We start from the raw sequence: 20347 nt of genomic DNA, 5'->3' as shown, positions 1-20347 counted from the left end.
TAGCTTGTTCTAAAAGCTCTGAATAATGTTCTGAACTGTCTAAAAATGTTCAAAATGGTCTAAACAAGCTTAGAAGCCTTGAAGTTTAAGAAAACATGTCTAAAAATTACTTAGCTTGTTCTAAAAGCTCTGAATAATGTTCTAAACTGTCTAATAATGTTCAAGATGGTTTGAACAAGCTTAGAAGCCTTGAAGTTTAAGAAAACATGTCAAAAAATGACTTAGCTTGTTCTAAAAGCTCTGAATAATGTTCTGAACTGTCTAAAAATGTTCAAAATGGTTTGAACAAGCTTAGAAGCCTTGAAGTTTAAGAAAACATGTCTAAAAATGACTTAGCTTGTTCTAAAAGCTCTGAATAATGTTCTAAACTGTCTCAAAATGCTCAAAATGGTCTAAACAAGCTTAGAAACTTCAAAGTTTAAATAAAACATGTCTAAAAATGATTCAGCTTGTTCTAAACTGTTCAAAATGATCTAAACAAGCTGAGAAGCTTCAAAGGTTGCAAAAATCTTCTTTCCTTGCTTCTTGTGTTGCTTTGACAGTTTAAAGACACCAAGATATGCCTTCATTTCTTTTATTTGACAGTTCACAGACAGCCTTAAGCCTTCCAGTTTGACAGATTAAAATAAAGGTGAATGTTTCTTCTGTTTTTATTTTGATAAACTGAAGGTAGCACAGAACTTCCTCTGTGCTCTTTTGACAAATTATTCAGGTCTTGAGGAAGGTTTTTTGACAATTTGGAGAAAGAAACAAGGTGTGAGACCCTAATTTGACAATTTTAAGACAGTAAAAAAGCTTCCGGACAAGATCAACGATTTTGACTACTAAAAGACAATAAAAGACGTCCTGTACCTACTTGACAACTACAGACAGTAGGTATAAGAAGCTTCCTGTATTCATGACAGGTTTTCTAGCTTCAATTTGACAAATTTACCTTAAAAAATGCTTACCACTATTAATAAGACAACTTAGAGTCTTGAGGAAGGCTTCCAGGCAACTTTTGACTACTCAAACACAGAAAGAAGCCTTCTGATTATAAGTTGACTACTGTAAAACAGTAAGAAGCATCTTGTCTTCAATCAAAGGCTTTCTAGCTACAATTTGACAATTTCTATTTAGTAAAATGCTTACAGTATTAATATGACAATTCAGAGTCTTGAGGAAGGCTTCCAGGCAGCTTTTGACTATTCAAACACAGAAAGAAGCCTTCTGATTATAAGTTGACTACTGTAAAACAGTAAGAAGCTTCTTGTCTTCAATCAAAGGCTTTCTAACTACAATTTGACAATTTCTATTTAGTTAATATGACAATTCCAGAGTCTTGAAGCGTGCATTTTGGTGAATGTTACATTTAGCAATTAAGAGAAAAATTCATTTATACAGAAGAAACAATTATTAGTTCATTATAAAGCGCAAATTCTCTAATTGATTATATGGCCAACAATTTGCACTGTCAGTTGTTGTTCAGTGTTTTAGTTAAATAAAACAAATTGCAAATTAATACCTTAATGGTACTGCTCATAAACAAAACTTTAATACCTTGACCACCATTTGCAAAACAGCAAACTTCATTGAACATTCCGTTGAACGTCAATAGATGTCGCCAACAATCTGATAACATATTTTTCATTATTTAGCTCATTTATCATTAATTAATACGCTTAATTTATTGACGTACTATTTTAATTACAGTGTGTGTGGTGTTTTTGCATTGATTTTTATTAGAAAGCCCCATTTTTCCGTTTGATTATAACAGAAATTTGATTTGAACCTTCCCCCAGCAGGTGGCGCTAACATAGCCCAATTATCGATCAAACATCAAGCGGTTGGCCATGACTTTGACGTTTTCATTTCTGTCATTCGAATTTTCCGAAATTTTCAGAAAATGTGGAGATTTTTTAATGATTTCCAGCTCACTTTATAAAATCACGTTTAACATCCCTAATTATACACCAAAACTAACGTACAAGTGCTCGGTTCAAACAGTCCCAGAACATTAGTGTGGTGTTTATTTAAGTAGGACGGGAAAAAATGGGTAATGTACAAGCAGCTTATTCGGCACCGCCACCGCCGCCCCCAGCTTCGGGGGCATTTCCCAAAGAAAACGCGGAAAGCGACGCGAAAATCACGCAGGATGAAAACGTCGAAAACCCCGGACCTCTAGAAGAAATCCACACAAAATGCAAAAGTAAATCGGACATGACATAACCTCAAAATCCTAAAATAATCCCCCTTGTTTTGTAGATGTATTCCCGACGTGTTTTGAAGGAGCTCGGGTAATGTTAACGCGAGGGCTTAGCAATCATTTCCAAATCTCCCACACAGTAAATATGAGTTCAGTCACACCAAGTGGGTACCGATTCGGTGCCACCTATGTGGGAACCAAACAAATCTCGCCCAGCGAGGCCTACCCAATTTTACTGGGCGATATTGACCCAACCGGTAATTTAAACGCCACAATTATTCACCAAATTCAGCCTAAACTTAGTGCAAAATTTGGGGCGCAAGTACAAAACTCAAAGTTTCAAGTTGGTCAGTTGACACTGAATTACAAAGGGAGTGATTACACTGCCAGTATGACGGTGGCCAATCCGGATATAATTAATAGTTCAGGAGTGGTGGTTTTGCATTATTTGCAAGCAGTCACATCGCGGTTGGCTTTAGGAACTGAATTGGCTTATCAGAAAGGGCCTGCCGTTCCTGGTGGAGAAATTGCTCTGTTAAGTGCTGCAGCAAAGTAAGTACATTTTTTTGGAGCAATTGTCTTGATAAAAACTATAATTAAGTTGTACTGTACCAGGGAAGTGAATGTTTTATTATTGTCGGGCTTCTGGCAGTTTTTAGGAGGTTTCAGTAGTATTTAAGGGCTTCAGACACTGTCAAACTTATTATAGAGGCTTCTGACTAAATTTTTAAAAAAAGTGGATTGCTTAGGACTCTTGTAGGAATCTTTTGCAGTTTTTCAGTTCTATTTCAATTTAAAGAAGTCCCTGACCTGTTGAAAATAATGCTTTAGGCCTCTGACAAGCCTAAAAAATTCTTAAAAGGTTCAAGAGACTTGTAGACGGTTCTGGCAGTTTTAAAAAATATATTGGAAAGTTCAGGACACTTGTAAAACTTCTGACAGTTTTGGGGATGTTTTTAGTGGTATTTAAATGCTTCTGACACTTCTAAAATGATTCTAAAGACGTCTGACAATTTTAAAAAATTGTTGAAAGGTTTGGGACGCTTCTAGGGCTTTCTGGGAGTTTTTGGAAGGTTTTCAGTAGTACTTGGAGACCCCTGGCCCTTCCAAAATGATTATAAAGTCTTCTGGTAATTTTTAAAACCATCTTAAAAGGTTTAAGGCACTTGCATACATCTCTGACCATTTTTAGGAGGTTTTCAATATTATTTAGAGGTCTCCGGCGCTTAGAAAATGATCTTCAAGTCTTCTGGCTATTTTGAAAGAATCTTGAAAGGTTTAAAACACTTGTAGACATCTCTGACAATTTTTGGAAGGTTTTCAGTAGTATTTAGACGCCTCTGGCACTTCCAAAAGGATGCTAAAGTCATCTGACAATTTTGAAAAATTGTTGAAAGATTTGGGACGCTTTTAGGGCCTTCTGGGAGTTTTTGGAAGGTTTTCAGTAGTATTTGGAGGCCTCTGGTCCTTCCAAAATGATTATAAAGTCTTCTGGTAATTTTTAAAAATTCTTGGAAAGTTTAGGACCATTTTAGAGGTTATTGGCACTTTGGGGGAGGTTTTCAGTAGTATTTAGATGCCTCTGACACTTCCAAAATGATTCTAAAGTCATCTGACAATTTTAAAAAATTTTTGAAAGGTTTGGAACACTTCTACGGCCTTCTGGGAGTTTTTGGAAGGTTTTCAATAGTATTTGGAGGCCTCTGGTCCTTCCAAAATAATTATAAAGTCTTCTGGTAATTTTTAAAAATTCTTGGAAAGTTTAGGACCATTTTAGAGGTTATTGGCACTTTGGGGGAGGTTTTCAGTAGTATTTAGATGCCTCTGACACTTCCAAAATGATTCTAAAGTCATCTGACAATTATAAAAAATTGTTGAAAGGTTTGGGACCCTTGTAGGGCTTTCTGGGAGTTTTTGGAAGGTTTTCAATAGTATTTGGAGACCTCTGATCCTTCCAAAATGATTATAAGGTCTTCTGGTAATTTAAAAAAATTCTTGTCAGGTTTAGGACCATTTTAGAGGCTTCTGGCACTTTGTGGGACGTTTCCAGTAGTATTTAAATGCCTCTGACACTTCCAAAATGATTCTAAAGTCACCTGACAATTTTAAAAAATTTTTGAAAGGTTTGGAACACTTCTAGGGCCTTCTGGGAGTTTTTGGAAGGCTTTCAGTAGTATTTGGAGGCCCCTGGTCCTTCTAAAATGAATATAAAGTCTTCTAGGTAATTTTTAAAAATTCTTGGAAAGTTTAGGACCATTTTAGAGGCTTCTGGCACTTTGTGGAAGGTTTTCAGTAGTATTTAAATGCCTCTGACACTTCCAAAAGGATGCTAAAGTCATCTGACAATTTTGAAAAATTGTTGAAAGATTTGGTACCCTTGTAGGGCCGTCTGGGAGGTTTTGGAAGGTTTTCAGTAGTATTTGGAGGCCTCTGGTCCTTCCAAAATGATTATAAAGTCTTCTGGTAATTTTTCAAACCATCTTAAAAGGTTTAAGGCACTTGCATACATCTCTGACCATTTTCAGGAGTTTTTCAATAGTATTTAGAGGTCTCCGGCGCTTAGAAAATGATTTTCAAGTCTTCTGGGAATTTTTGGGAAGTTTTCAATAGTATCTAGAGACTTCTAGCAGCTCCAACATCATGTTCAAGTCTTCTGGCTATTTTGAAAGAATCTTGAAAGGTTTAAGACACTTGTAGACATCTCTGACAATTTTTGGGAGGTTTTCAGTAGTATTTAGATGCCTCTGACACTTCCAAAATGATTCTAAAGGCATCTGACAATTTTGAAAAATTGTTGAAAGGTTTGGGACGCTTCTAGGGCCTTCTGGGAGTTTTTGGAAGGTTTTCAATAGTATTTGGAGGCCTCTGGTCCTTCCAAAATGATTATAAGGTCTTCTGGTAATTTTTAAAAATTCTTGTCAGGTTTAGGACTGTTTTAGAGGCTTTTTGCACTTTGTGGGATGTTTTTAGTAGTATTTAAATGCCTTTGACACTTTCAAAATGATTCTAAAGTCATCTGACAATTTTAAAAAATTGTTGAAAGGTTTGGAACGCTTCTAGGGCTTTCTGGGAGTTTTTGGAAGGTTTTCAGTAGTATTTGGAGGCCCCTGGTCCTTCCAAAATGATTATAAAGTCTTCTGGTAATTTTTAAAAATTCTTGTCAGGTTTAGGACTGTTTTAGAGGCTTTTGGCACTTTGTGGGATGTTTTTAGTAGTATTTAGATGCCTCTGATACTTCCAAAATGATTCTAAAGTCATCTGACAATTATAAAAAATTGTTGAAAGGTTTGGGACGCTTCTAGGGCCTTTTTGGAAGGTTTTCAGTAGTATTTGGAGGCCCCTGGTCCTTCCAAAATGATTATAAAGTCTTCTGGAAATTTTTAAAGGACTATTTTAGAGGCTTCTGACTCTGGCACTTTGTGGGAGGTTTTCAGTAGTATTTAGATACCTCTGACACTTCCAAAATAATTCTAAAGTCATCTGACAATTATAAAAAATTGTTGAAAGGTTTGGGACGCTTTTAGGGCCTTCTGGGAGTTTTTGGAAGGTTTTCAGTAGTATTTGAAGGCCCCTGGTCCTTCCAAAATGATTATAAAATCTTCTGGTAATTTAAAAAAACCATCTAAAAAGGTTTAAGGCACTTGCATACATCTCTGGCCATTTTTAAGAGGTTTTCAGTAGTATTTAGAGGCATCCAGCACTTCAAAAATGATTTTCTGGTAGTTTTAGGTTTAGGACACTTACAGAAGCTTCTGATAATATCTGGGAGGTTTTCAGTAGTATTTAGATACCTCTGACACTTTCAAAATGATTCTAAAGCCTTCTGGTAATTTAAAAAACCATCTAAAAAGGTTTAAGGCACTTGCATACATCTCTGGCCATTTTTAAGAGGTTTTCAGTAGTATTTAGAGGCATCCAGCACTTCAAAAATGATTTTCTGGTAGTTTTAGGTTTAGGACACTTACAGAAGCTTCTGATAATATCTGGGAGGTTTTCAGTAGTATTTAGATACCTCTGACACTTTCAAAATGATTCTAAAGCCTTCTGGTAATTTAAAAAACTATCTAAAAAGGTTTAAGGCACTTGCATACATCTCTGGCCATTTTTAAGAGGTTTTCAGTAGTATTTAGAGGCATCCAGCACTTCCAAAATGATTCCTAAGTCTTCTAGTAGTTTTAAAAAATGTTTGAAAGGTTTAGGACACTTTTAGTCATCTCTGACAATTTTTGGGAGGTTTTCAGTAGTATTTAGAGGCATTCGGCACTTCCAAAATGATGTTCTGGTAGTTTTACGTTTAGGACATTTTCTGAGAGGTTTAGGACACTTACAGAAGCTTCTGATAATATCTGGGAGGTTTTCACTGGTATTTAAGAGCATGAGGCATTCTCAAAACGATTCTAGAGGCTTCTGGCAATTTGTGGGAGGTTTTCAGTAGTATTTAGATACCTCTGGCACTTCCAAAATGATTCTAAAGCCTTCTGGTAATTTAAAAAACCATCTAAATAGGTTTAAGGCACTTGCATACATCTCTGACAATTTTAGGGAGGTTTTCAGTAGTATTTAGACGCCTCTGACACCAAAATGATTCTAGAAGACCTCTGACAATTTTTAATAGGTTTTTACTGCTATTTAGGCATTTCCAAAATGATTCTAGATGTTTCTGGCAATTTAAAAAAAATCTTGACAGGTTTTCACTGGTATTTAAGTGCTTGAGGCATTTTCAAAACGATTCTAGAGACTTCTGGCAATTTTTGGGAGATTAAGAACGCGGCATTTCCAAAATAGTCGTTATTTATATTAGAGTAGTTAATAGCTAATTATTGTGTAGTCTGTTTAAATGATGCACAGGAAAAAGTCGTGTTTGGATGATAAAGATATACATCTGGCAACTCAGCACTTAAGGCACTTCTACGGTGTTGCCAAACTAACAATTTCCTCTAAAGCAGGTTTTACACCGCGCTTTGATGTCAAAGAAATTCATGAATTTATTCATGAAGCTGCTTCAAGGACAAATTTTACCAGTGTAAAACAAAATTTTATGTCAAATTTACGTTCAAATAATTTTACTTCAAATTTTTCACCAAATAGAACAGGTTCTATTTTCATCCAACTTATTTGATCAAACTTGCCGTTTTGGGTAATGCCAACTGCCAACAGATAAAAACGAAAAGTAAAGTGAGGTTAAAATCAGAGACTGACTATTAGTATTCAGTTGAAGCTGCAGAATTCAATACATAAATACAGTATTCAAGGCGATTATGAGATTTCAAAATATTCAAAAAACTAAGAAAACAAAGTAGGAATAATCTTCTTGGTTGGCCAAACTGTTTTCATTGACAGTTTTGACATAAAAGTTTGATAGGTGAAAAACGAAATCACATTATGCTTCAAGAAATTCATGAATTTATATGATGCATAAAATTTGATCAAATCTTCTTCTTGTGGTTCCTATCCGTTACGGATGTTGGCAATCAGCATGGCGAGCCTAACTTTGTTTACGGCAATGCGGAAGAGTTCGGTTGATGTTTTTCCGGTCCACTTCCTGAGGTTATGCAGCCAAGATATTCTTCTCCTTCCTGGACCTCTTCTTCCATCGATTTTTCCCTGGATGATTGTCTGGAGTAAGGAGTACCTGGAGTCGTTTCTCATGATGTGGCCCAGATATTGCAGTTTTCGGATCTTGATGGTGTTCATAATTTCTTTTTGTTTATTCATCCTTCTTAGTACCTCTTCATATGTTCGGTCCATGATATCCTCATCATTCTTCGGTAGAGTCGCATTTCGAAGGCTTCTATTTTCTTGGATGTGCTTTCATTGAGTGTCCAAGATTCCGTCCCGTATAAGAGGATAGAAAAGATGTAACATCTGAGAAGTCTCATTTTTGTTTCCAGTGTAAGATCATGGCTTCTGAAGAGTTTGCTCATTTTGTTGTGGCTTTGGCGATTCGTGATTTGATCTCTTGAGTTGGGTCCCAGTTCTCGTTTATACGTGTTCCCAGGTACGTGATGTGTGGTACTCTCTCTATTGGTTGGTTGTTGATGGATAACTGGATGTTGTCGATCTTGTTTTTGCTAATGACCATAATTTTGGTCTTTTGTATGTTTATGTCCAAACCATATTCCTTACTAACTCTTGCTATTTTGTTGATAAGTTGTTGTAGTGCTTGTGGGCTATCTACCTGATCAAATAAATGTGTCCAATTTCTTTGAAGTAAAACTTTTGGTGTAAAACCTGCTTAAGTTGTTACGAAAGCTAGAACAACGTTTTTTTCAGGTACTCGACGGAGAATTATCAAGTATCGGGTACTCTGGGAGTATCCGGGGTGCATTTATGTTATTACCAAAAAGCTAGTAAGCAGTTACAGATAGGCGTAGAACTGGAGGCGAACAATCGAATCCAAGAGTCGGTGGCGTCCATTGGCTACCAGGTGGACCTCCCCAAAAGCGAAGTAGTGTTTAAAGGTAAGCGAACGCCCAGAGGGCGCATCGTTCGGCTTTGTAAGTCTTGCTTTCAGGTCACATAGACTCGAACTGGTCTGTGGGCGCCGTGTTAGAAAAAAAACTAAGTCCATTGCCGTTCACCTTGGCGATCAGCGGACTGATGAACCATCAGAAAAACAATTTTAGGCTCGGCGTGGGTGTTCTGATAGGTTAAAGCGAATTTTTACGTTAAAAAAATGGTAGCGCGACGCACGGGCGACAGCAGCATCTTATAAACTTGTTTTCGAGACTGCGTTTTAATATTAAATGTTGATAGAAAAAATCAGTTTTGATTCATTCTTCAGATCTACTGAATTACTATCAAATTGAGTGGCATTTTAATTTAAACTCGTATTTTGTATTTCTTTACAAACTTTTTTTAAATGTACTGTCAACACAGTTTAACGTCGGTGGGTTGTAGAGGAAGCGATTGTTAGTTTCTTTAAAACTAGGAAACTGCTAGAAAGAAATGGTTAAATTTAGTGGGGAATTTACCTAAAACATTATTGAAAAGTAGTAATCCATATGCCCACAGTGGAGTAGTGAGTGTAAGGGAAAGCAAAACTCAGAGTCGATCTCCACAAATATACAGGGTGGTTCAGTTTTAAGTGTCAATAATTCACCATTTGATAGCTGATCAAAAAATAAGTTGACTTGCATTATGTCATTTTTCTGAAAAACGTTTCTTAAGGAAGATACAGTCCTCCAAATTTCAATTTAAAATTCATGACTTGTGAAAGTCTAAATTTGTACTGAATAGTCTAAAAACTTGCTTTTTACTATTAGGAATGGTCTTATGATTCGCTTTCTCAGACCATCCTGGTTGAGTGTCTGAAACTGGCATTCAAGAACTAAAAAAAGTCCGGAAATCAAGACAAAGACTGTATTGTGCATGAAACTCATTTTTTACTACTAAAAATAATATAAAAGTTGCCTTTTAATGCTAGAACTGATTTTACTAGGACTAAAGAGAGTCCAAAAGTATATTTTCAGGACTTTAATTGGTGTACAACTCAATTTTCTGGACTGGACAACAAGTCTAGAAGTAAATTAAATTTTCGGACATTTTATTTCTAAAAATTAGTTCTCAAGACTATTATTATTGTAGCATTTGGTACCAAAATTTTTTACTTTTATTACTGAAGAAACTTGACTTTTGGAAATAGTCTTAAAATCGATTTTTCAGTCTTAAAAAGCACTAAAAACAGTCTGAATTTCTTAGAGATGCTACAATTTATTGCACCTATGAGTGTAGAAGTCAATTTAATAGTGAAGAAGCTTGAAATAACATTTTCAAGACTATGGTCAGTGGACACACTGGCTTTTAGGCCTGATAAGTCAAAAACTTTGTAAAGATAGTCTTGAAACTCGATTTGAGGCACTGAAAACAGCCTTAAAACACCAAAAACAGTCTAGTTTAGTAATAAATACCCGAATTTTTAGCACTGAGGTGTCTAGAAGTCGATTTAATAGTGACAAAGCTCCGAATGCCATTTTAAGTCTATGAAGAATGTAAAAATTGTTTTTTAAGTTTGCTATGTCAATAACTTGGTGAAGATAGTCTTGAAACTCGATTTTCCCAGCTGAAAGCACTTTTGAAGCACTAAAAATAGTCCAGAATTCGAAGAAAATGAAAAGCAAAGTAAAAAGCACGAAAAGTTAGTTTTCAAGACAATTTTTATGAATCTAATGTCAATGTCCTGCATCTAAGACTATTTTCAAGACTAAAATATTGAAATTTGTCTTCAATTTATGAAAACTTACTTCAAATGCAAATTTTAAGCTTCTGATGTCACTTTTCATTAGTTCAGTCACATTTTGGGGTTCAAGTCAATTTTTAAGGTTTAAATGTATGAATTTGTAGTAACTAATTCTTGAAAAAGTAGTTTTTATGTCTACGAGTCAATTTTTAGTATTAAAGTCTCTCGATTTGCATGAAAACTGGTTACAAACACAATTTTTAAGCTTCTGAAATTTTTATCTTTTCTAATTCAATTTTCAAAACTAAAGTCTTTTAGTTTGTCTGGAAACTATGAAAACTGGCTACAATAATATTTTTTAAACTTCTTAAGTGAATTTTCCGTTTCCAAGACAATTTTTAAGTTGGGTTCGGTTAGTTTTGGGTCTTTGACCGTAATAACGTGTAATAAAGTGCTTGTTCCAAATTTGAGCAATATTGCTCCAACGGTCTGACAGTTAGGACAAAAAAACGATTTTTTAAACAGAAATTTGAAGGACTGTATTTTTCTTAAGAAGCACTTTTCAGGAAAATGACATAATGAATGTCAACTAATTTTTTAATTGGCTTGAACATAGTCCACTGGGTGTAAAAAGTCTTTTTGGACATTTTTGGTCTCTTGTAAAATTTCCTTAACTCTACCCGTTCCCGAGATATTCGACTTTTTTTACTTCATTTCGAAAATTGCATCAAAATTTTGAAAATTCCATATCTCCATCGTTTTTCAAGTTTCAGCGACTGTAAAAAGCTCAAAATGTTTGTCTTAAATTGTTATTTTACCTCGTGCTTACAGCAACATGATTGAACATATACCGGGTGTTCAGGAAACAATTAAATTTGAAGCCAATTGTGACCGCGTTTACTCGCTTACTACTAAATTCAGAATCTCCGCCATTTTTTGAGTTTCTGCGACTCTAAAAAGGTCAAAATGTTCGTCTTGAACTGCTCCTTTACGTCGCGGTAACCGTAACACGATTGAACATATACAAAGTGTTCAAAAAACAACAAAACTTGTAACTAACGCTCGGCCAGTTGGGACCGCGTTTACCCGTTTCTAAGTGAGTGTAAACATAGTCCACTGGGTGTAAAAAGTCTTTCTGGACATTTTTGGTCTCTTGTAAAATTTCCGTAACTTTAATCGTTCCCGAGATATTCGACTTTTTTTGGAAATTGCATCAAAATTTTGAAAATTCCATATCTCCGTCGTTTTTCAAGTTTCAGCGACTGAAAAAAGCTCTAATAATTTATCAAAAAACCGGAATTAGTAAGATTAAAGTTAAAACTACTAAAATTTAAGTGAACACATATAAACTGCGTTCTACAGGGTGAAAAACATTTTACAGAATTTATTGCAAAATTTCAAAAAAATTGGTTATTTTTAACTGACTTGTGCAAAATTCAATAATTTAGTGGGTGATGCCACAAAGACTCCTGTTTCTGCTTTTTGGCTTCGTCAGACCAGTGAAATCAACCAATTTGAAGAAAAAAGAGCAAACATTTTGCTGTCTCATTCGTTTTGAGGAGCAGTTCAAATCGATGTTTTTTTTTGTGTTTTCACCATTTTCTGCATTTTTTCCAAGTTTTTGTCGCGTTCTGTAGGATAATTAAGGCGAAATAATTAGCAAAAAGTGTGTATTTTATCGTAAAAAATGGTCAAAATATCCCATAACGATTTTATATTTGGGGTTTGGCGCATTTTCCTCCACATTCCACCGACTAACTTTTCTAAGCGTTTATTATTTTTAGAAAAAAAACTTGTGTTGATCGTTGGCATTATACCGAGTTGAGGTTGTTTTGTTACCTTATTTTTTTACTTGTACTGTAAATTGTAAAATAGACAAAAAATATATTGTTGACTATTTATTATGTAATTTCATCTTGCCACCAGATGACAAATTCAACTAAAATTTCAGTTTCAATCAAATAACAATAATAATGGAATACGCGGTTATTTCTTTGGTCTTCCGGCTTTCTTTAAAATGTTGAACGGTTTATCCTTTGATTTATTGCTTACTAAGGGATGAACTTCTGGAAGAAAAATACACATGATACTTTAAGTTAAACATGCGCACGGTGCTTGATCTAATCTCAGAAGGCATGCAAATGTGTCTTTGTGCTATACCAGGGGGTGTCCCATAAGTAATGGTAAACAATTTAAAATGACCAAGGTTTTTCGAGGGAAAAAAGTACAGAAAGGTTGATTTTACTAACCTACCTAACCTAACCCAAATACTTGGAGATTGATTGATTTTTTCTGCACTTGCACTGAGGTCACGTGACCCCTTTTTTTGAGCCAAATTTACTTTCCAGGTTGAGCCTTTTTGGACTAGAATTGCATTTTTTTTATCTACGTCAAAAAAGCACTTAAAACAAAAAATAGTGAAGATCTTGAGGTTTCCAAAAATATGCCTAAATATTAGTGTGACAGGAAAATTTACCAGTAAATTCCAATCTGACCATTAAATTTATGGGTATAATTGAAATTTACTTTTCAACTAATTTTCAAATCAGTTAAAGTTGTGATCTGAAATTTGAACACCCTGTAACATGGTTGTTTTTTGGGAGTATAGGGCGATTGAACCACTCAAATTAACCGTCTTGAGCTCCACTTTCCAGTGGTGTTGGGCAAAAAATTCTATCTAAAAAATTGCGTGCAGGCTAACCAAGAACAGTCAATCGCCATACTTTTCAAGCACACTCTGTATACTGGAAGCAAAAACTGCCCTGTAAATTTACCATGTTGGGTTAAGGGGTTGATTCGAAACATTTTTGGTCTCTTGTATTTTTTTTGTAACTTTTACCGCTTTTGAATTATTTAGGAAAAACTGTTTGGTGCAACAAATTTTCAAATCAGTTGAAATTGTGGTTTGAAAGGACCGTCAGTGACAAAATCGCCTGTAAAACCCACTTAGAGTAACCGAATCATGTTTTTAAGTACGTTTTTGGAATCCTCATTAAATTTCCTATCCAATAACCTACAAATTCAGGTAAAGTCTTGGGGAAAAGTGGTGTTACAGTATTAACTGTCAGAAAGACGGTTTGAAGGGACACTTAGGAGCCAATCGTCTGTAAAACACACTTAAAGTAACCGAATCATGTTTTTAAGCACATTTTTGGAATCCTCATTAAATTTCCTATCCAATAACCTACAAAATCAGGTAAAGTCTTAGGGAAAGTGGTGTCGAAAGTATAAACTGTCAGAAAGACGGTTTGAAGGGACACTTAGGGACCAATCGCCTGTAAAACACACTTAGAGTTACCGAATCATGTTTTTAAGCACGTTTTTCGAATCCTCATTAAATTTCCTATCCAATAACCTACAAAATCAGGTAAAGTCTTGGGGAAAAGTGGTGTCGAAAGTATAAACTGTCAGAAAGACGGTTTGAAGGGACTCTTAGGGACCAAATCGCCTGTAAAACACACTTAGAGTAACCGAATCATGTTTTTAAACACATTTTTGGAATTCTCATTAAATTTCCTATCCAATAACCTACAAAATCAGGTAAAGTCTTGGGGAAAAGTGGTGTCGAAAGTATAAACTGTCAGAAAGACGGTTTGAAGGGACATTTAGGGACCAAATCGCCTGCAAAACACACTTAGAGTAACCGAATCATGTTTTTAAACACATTTTTGGAATTCTCATTAAATTTCCTATCCAATAACCTACAAAATCAGGTAAAGTCTTGGGGAAAAGTGGTGTTACAGTATAAACTGTTAGAAAGACGGTTTGAAGGGGCACTTAGGGACCAAATCGCCTGTAAAACCCACTTAGAGTAACCGATTCATGTTTTTAAGCACATTTTTGGAATCCTCATTGAATTTCCTATCCAATAACCTACAAAATCAGGTAAAGTCTTGGGGAAAAGTGGTGTTAAAGTATAAACTGTCAGAAAGACGGTTTGAAGGGACACTTAGGGACCAAATCGCCTGTAAAACACACTTAGAGTAACCGAATCATGTTTTTAAGCACATTTTTGGAATCCTCATTAAATTTCCTAGCCAATAACCTACAAAATCACGTAAAGTCTTGGGGAAAAGTGGTGTCAAGACGTTTGAAGGGACACTTAGGGACCAATCGCTTGTAAAACACACTTAGAGTAACCGAATCATGTTTTTAAGCACATTTTTGAAATCCGCATTAAATTTCCTATCCAATAACCTACAAAATCAGGTAAAGTCTTGGGGAAAGTAGTGTCAAAATATAAACTGTCAGAAAGACAGTTTGAATGGACCAAATCGCCTGTAAAACACACTTGTAGTGAGAAAATGACTATGTTCACCACATTTTTGGAATCCTCATTAAATTTCCTATCCAATAACATGAAAAAACATTACAGAATTTGGTACAGTCAGTAATTCCCTTAAATGACCATTTAGGGCAAAATTACTTTGAAGCAATCTTGTAGAGCATTAAATTCCCTACAACTCTCTAATTTAAACTTTTATTATAACTCCTCAAATAACGTAAGTTTTTCCTGAGTTCTTTGAAAACCAGAAGTTTTCTTGACTTTTCATCTAAGCTAAGTATTATTTTGATCCCAGAAATCACCCCCTAAATTATTATTTACCACAACTTGCGGGACACCATAAAAATTCTCTAAAACTATAAAGACAATTTCCACAAAAGTTTTTAAATGCCCCTACTGTTGTACTTACCTTTAAATGATTGTCCAAACCAAATCCGAGGATATTACCGGACGATAACCACCCAAACTACCACTAAATCACGTAAACAGCAAGACAAGAAACAAAAACAAAAAAAAAACAGGCAAAAATAACTAATAAACTTTATTTTCGTCCTTTAACTAAGCTTATACTAGTTTATAGTAAAAAATGCATTAAAAAGCCACGAAATGTTCCACTATTTAACAAACTCTAAACTACCACATATCAAAATATAGAAAGTTTTTTTTATCCACGAAACATTCCATTAAGCCCATTCTAAAATCCTTTATTACTGGAAACTGTGTTTGTTTCTATATTAAACTACCATGTTTCTGGCCATTCACTACAGTTTACCTCCTTCTGCGACGTTTTCTAAGGCAATATCGTAGGATTTGTATTTTTTCTTTTTGGCAGGCGGCGGTCCTACGTTTTGATTGGCTGTTGTATTGCTAGTTTCAGTTGGCAGCCAATTATCTTCAGGATCTTCAATCTATAGACATGATTGATGATTGCCAAATACTTAGTAAAAAGTAGTGTAGCCTTGGCAACACTGTATAACATCAAAACATTTTTTTACCACCTACCTCAGGAGCAATAGGTAGAAACTGAAGACAATTAATGTTTTCGTCTTCTTCGTCACTGCTACAGAATGCTACCACTTTCTCCACTTGGCAAACATCAACCTAATTGATTTTTCAGACAAAATGACTTTCTTGACTAATTTTTCAGTTACCTCTAAATCTGTGTCTTCTTTATCATCTCCCCCACTTGCTACAGACTTATCCTCATCATCCAAATCAAACTCACTCTCCCGTTCCTCATACTCAACATTCTCATCCAATTCCTTAAAGTCTGGAGCGAACGCTGACCAGTTTTCCACTTGGTTTTGGGCCCAAACACTGACAACACCTGTCAGTTTTACCCAAAAAATTATATTGGTATACTGGGTGTTTCACGATAAATGATTTACCCGAGGATATGCTGGCGATAATAGGTCGTACCGGATGCCAGGCTACATCTACCAGAAGTTCCCCTTTAGTACCGTGAAGAATTTTTACTAAGTTTCCTATGGATTTTTCCCAAATATACAGGGCGTGTTGTCTTGCCGAGCCTGCGCAAATATACTCTCCATCCCCGGAAAAGCAGCATTTTTTCCACATTGTCCTAAAATACTAACTTCCTACTTTCTGAAGCTCTAACAAGTTAAAACTGTACTTGTTAACTAAATCCTGCAATTTCTGAATAGGTTCCGGTTCCCCATCTTTCCCGTAAGTCAGAATTTCCTTACTGTCGTAAACTCTTATCACCCTGTCCGCGGTGTTTATCAAAAAATTGCTGAAACCTTAAGGTTTAGTGGAAATTGCTAACAAAACACACTTTAACACTCTTACTCTCCCCTTCGTGCGAATTCAATGCTTTTTACCGCGGTAGCACTGGAGGAACCCAAAACAATTCTAAAACTAGCCTTAATTTCTAAGTTTTTAGCGTCCAGAACTAAAACCTTTCCCTTAGCGTTGCCAGTATACACGTAATCGCCCCGTCTATCAAATGAAGCAACTATATTCAAGTCTCCCTGGAATTTGTTGCAAATTTCAGTTCAGATGATGGTATTATATTAATTTACGGACTAAATATCTCATTTGATAATACGACTTACGTCCTCATCAATTGGTAACACTTGATGACCCCCATTTGTGTCAACTAGTACTGGAGCATGTTTCATGGGACATACTAACAAACGTTCCAAGTTTCTCGGTTCAAACTGTACTTTCAGTACTGGACAAGGGAATCTATGACAATTATTTGAATGTTTTTTATTTTTACTTCTCACTGTATCACTTATTTACATGTTTAGTACACAGGAGGATGTTTATTGGTTGTCCAAATTAAAAAAAAAAGTAAGAATACAGTGGAATGGAATAGTTTACAAACAGTAATATAGATTGAGTAACTGTCCAAGTTTTGGTCCATTTATTGTGTGGATGTTTCCCTGTGAGTCATATTCAGGGTGTCCCAACTGGGAGTAACTTTTGTTAGTAGTTTTGAAGGTTAGTTTTTGTCAAATTAGAGCCATTTTGACTCACAGTGATCTCTTCACATTCTAGCTCAGACTGAGCAAAATTTGACAGTTTTGACAGTTGTAACATTATACTAGAACACCATATACTGAGACAGCCACGTGACAACTGCCAAAATAACTGCGAAACAATTAGAAACCATGTCTTGTCGCGAATACCGTAAAACAACTCTTCTAAACTGTGACTCTTGCAGATTCTAGCTCAGACTGTGCAAAGTTTAACATTTTCGACATTTGTGACAGTTGTAACATTATACTAAAACACCATTTACTGAGACAGCCACGTGACAACTGCCAAAATAACTGCGAAACAGTTAGAAACCATGTCTTGTCGCGAACACCGTAAAACAACTCTTCTCAACTGTAACTCTTGCAGATTCTAGCTCAGACTGTGCAAAGTTTAAGATTTTTGACATTTTTGACAGTTGTAACGTTATACTAGAACACCATATACTGAGACAGCCACGTGACAACTGTCAAAATAACTAGAAAACAGTTAGAAACCATGTCTTGTCGCCAATACCGTAAAACAACTCTTCTAAACCGTGACTCTTGCAGATTCTAGCTCAGACTGTGCAAAGTTTAAGATTTTTGACATTTGTGACAGTTGTAATGCTATACTAGAACACCATTTACTGAGACAGCCACGTGACAACTGCCAAAATAACTGTAAAACAGTTAAAAACCATGTCTTGTCGCCAATACCGTAAAACAACTCTTCTAAACCGTGACTCTTGCAGATTCTAGCTCAGACTGTGCAAAGTTTAACATTTTTGACATTTGTGACAGTTGTAACGTTATACTAGAACACCATTTACTAGACAGCCACGTGACAACTGCCAAAATAACTATAAAACAGTTAGAAACCATGTCTTGTCGCGAATACCGTAAAACAACTCTTCTAAACTGTGATTCTTGCAGATTCTAGCTCAGACTGTGCAAAGTTTAAGATTTTTGACATTTTTGACAGTTGTAACGTTATACTAGAACACCATATACTGAGACAGCCACGTGACAACTGTCAAAATAACTATAAAACAGTTAGAAACCATGTCTTGTCGCCAATACCGTAAAACAACTCTTCTAAACTGTGACTGTTGCAGATTCTAGCTCAGACTGTGCAAAGTTTAACATTTTTGACATTTGTGACAGTTGTAACATTACACTAGAACACCATTTACTGAGACAGCCGCGTGGCAACTGCCAAAATAACTGTAAAACAGTTAGAAACCATGTCTTGTCGCCAATACCGTAAAACAACTCTTCTAAACTGTGACTCTTGCAGATTCTAGCTCAGACTGTGCAAAGTTTAACATTTTTGACATTTGTGACAGTTGTAACGTTATACTAGAACACCATTTACTAGACAGCCACGTGACAACTGCCAAAATAACTGCGAAACAGTTAGAAACCATGTCTTGTTGCCAATACCGTAAAACAACTCTTCTAAACTGTGACTTGCAGATTCTAGCTCAGACTGTACAAAGTTTAACATTTGTGACAGTTGTAACGTTATACTAGAACATCATTTACTGAGACAGCCACGTGACAACTGCCAAAATAACTATAAAACAGTTAGAAACCATGTCTTATCGCGAATACCGTAAAACAGCCTTTCTAAACTGTGACTCTTGCAGATTCTAGCTCAGACTGTGCAAAGTTTAACATTTTTGACGTTTGTGACAGTTGTAACGTTATACTAGAACACTATTTACTGAGACAGCCACGTGACAACTGCCAAAATAACTGTAAAACAGTTAAAAACCAGGTCTTGTCGCGAATACCGTAAAACAACTCTTCTAAATTGTGACTGTTGCAGATTCTAGCTCAGACTGTGCAAAGTTTAACATTTTTGACATTTGTGACAGTTGTAACGTTATACTAGAACACCTTTTACTGAGACAGCCACGTGACAACTGCCAAAATAACTGAAACAGTTAGAAACCATGTCTTATCGCGAATACCATAAAACAACCTTTCTAAACTGTGACTCTTGCAGATTCTAGCTCAGACTGTGCAAAGTTTAACATTTTTGAAATAAAAAAAATTGATCTGATGAATAATTTTTCTTGTAGACATAACCTTAAAAAAATCATTTTTTTCGAAAACACTGTAATTTCTTTTGTAGTTTTACTCTTGTTTGTTGAATTGACATAAGAATTAGAAGAAATCAGAATTATCAAATTTGGCTGAGATATTTCAGAGGCAATTAAAAATTCCCAACAATTTTGCTATATTGAGCTTTTTTCAGTGAGCAGTTTATTTTAATATTACACTTACAAAGTGTACCAAAATTGTATATTTGTGTTCCGTGATTATAATTTACAGAGATTACAGGGTGTCCAACAATTAAAATAAATCAGATATGACCTAAAAAAATTGACCCCCCTGTATTTCAGAAATAAACTGTTTTCACTATTGCCAACCTGTATAACCTAATAAAATGATTTAAAACCAAATCACTTACCAAAAAAAAATACAACTTAAAACACATGCCCAGGCCATTTATATAGTTAAGACAATTTATTTAAGCAAACATAAGTCTACTTACCGATATTTCTGGTCACATTCCCCACTCAAAACATCCCAAATACAGACAGTGTTATCAGTGGAGGCTGAAGCAATTTTATAACTATTCCTGGACCAACTTATACTGCACACTGGATGAACATGAGCTGGACAAGCAACCAGTGGTAAAAAAACACCTGTGCCTGTTTTGTGTCTTACCTGATATAATTTTGGCTATACCTCGAGTAAGGAAGTCCCATATAACTATTCGACCATCATTGCAGCCCACTGCTAGCAAAGTGCCTCTTTTGTTGAAAGCACAAGTAACCGCAATAGACAGTGAGTCGAGGGTGCCGTCAAACTCCTGATTAATTCACCATTAAGGGCGCAAAATAGTATTTCAAGGGGAGAAACTTACCTCAGGGTAGTTTTGTCCAAAGGACTCTGAAAACAAATAAGCTTGTTAGTAGGGGTTAAGTTGGGTTAGGAGTGTGTGTAACGCACCCAATAGCTCCAAATTCATTCTGCTTTAATACTCTGAGATAATTTACTGGAAATTAATGCGTTTTTGTTTGAATTTCACTAATTTTAGTACAAGTTGTGATATAAACATGTTTACAGGTCGGCCATTTTTGTTTGATTTTCTATTGACAGTTAATTAAATTGTCCTTGTCATACACATGAAAGTAAACAGA

General features: G+C 35.5%; 2 protein-coding genes across 2 annotated transcripts; one reads left to right on the top strand and one right to left on the bottom strand.

Moving 5' to 3' along the window:
* The first annotated feature begins 1838 nt into the window (after positions 1-1838).
* Tom40 (Translocase of outer membrane 40) lies at positions 1839-12265 on the top strand. Its single transcript, XM_081988773.1, has 4 exons — positions 1839-2188; positions 2245-2737; positions 8459-8646; positions 8700-12265. Exons 1-4 carry the CDS (start codon positions 2032-2034, stop codon positions 8837-8839), a joined length of 978 nt encoding a protein of 325 aa, XP_081844899.1. The 5' UTR covers positions 1839-2031; the 3' UTR covers positions 8840-12265.
* Rbbp5 (retinoblastoma binding protein 5) lies at positions 12250-20297 on the bottom strand. The gene is made up of 12 exons (XM_081988772.1): positions 20157-20297; positions 20071-20096; positions 19872-20016; positions 19696-19819; positions 16725-16857; positions 16459-16640; positions 16283-16402; positions 16038-16231; positions 15801-15976; positions 15652-15750; positions 15422-15557; positions 12250-12430 (listed from the first exon to the last, which is right to left on the bottom strand). The coding sequence occupies exons 1-12, from the start codon at positions 20173-20175 to the stop codon at positions 12351-12353; spliced, it is 1434 nt and encodes a 477-aa protein (XP_081844898.1). The 5' UTR covers positions 20176-20297; the 3' UTR covers positions 12250-12350.
* Between the last annotated feature and the right edge of the window lie 50 nt (positions 20298-20347).

Source organism: Ips typographus, linkage group LG10 (genome assembly GCF_016097725.1).
Source record: "Ips typographus isolate SLU linkage group LG10, UJ_Ityp_2.0, whole genome shotgun sequence".
Classification (NCBI taxonomy): Eukaryota; Metazoa; Arthropoda; class Insecta; order Coleoptera; family Curculionidae; genus Ips; species Ips typographus.
This window is presented reverse-complemented; position numbering and strand designations above follow the sequence as displayed.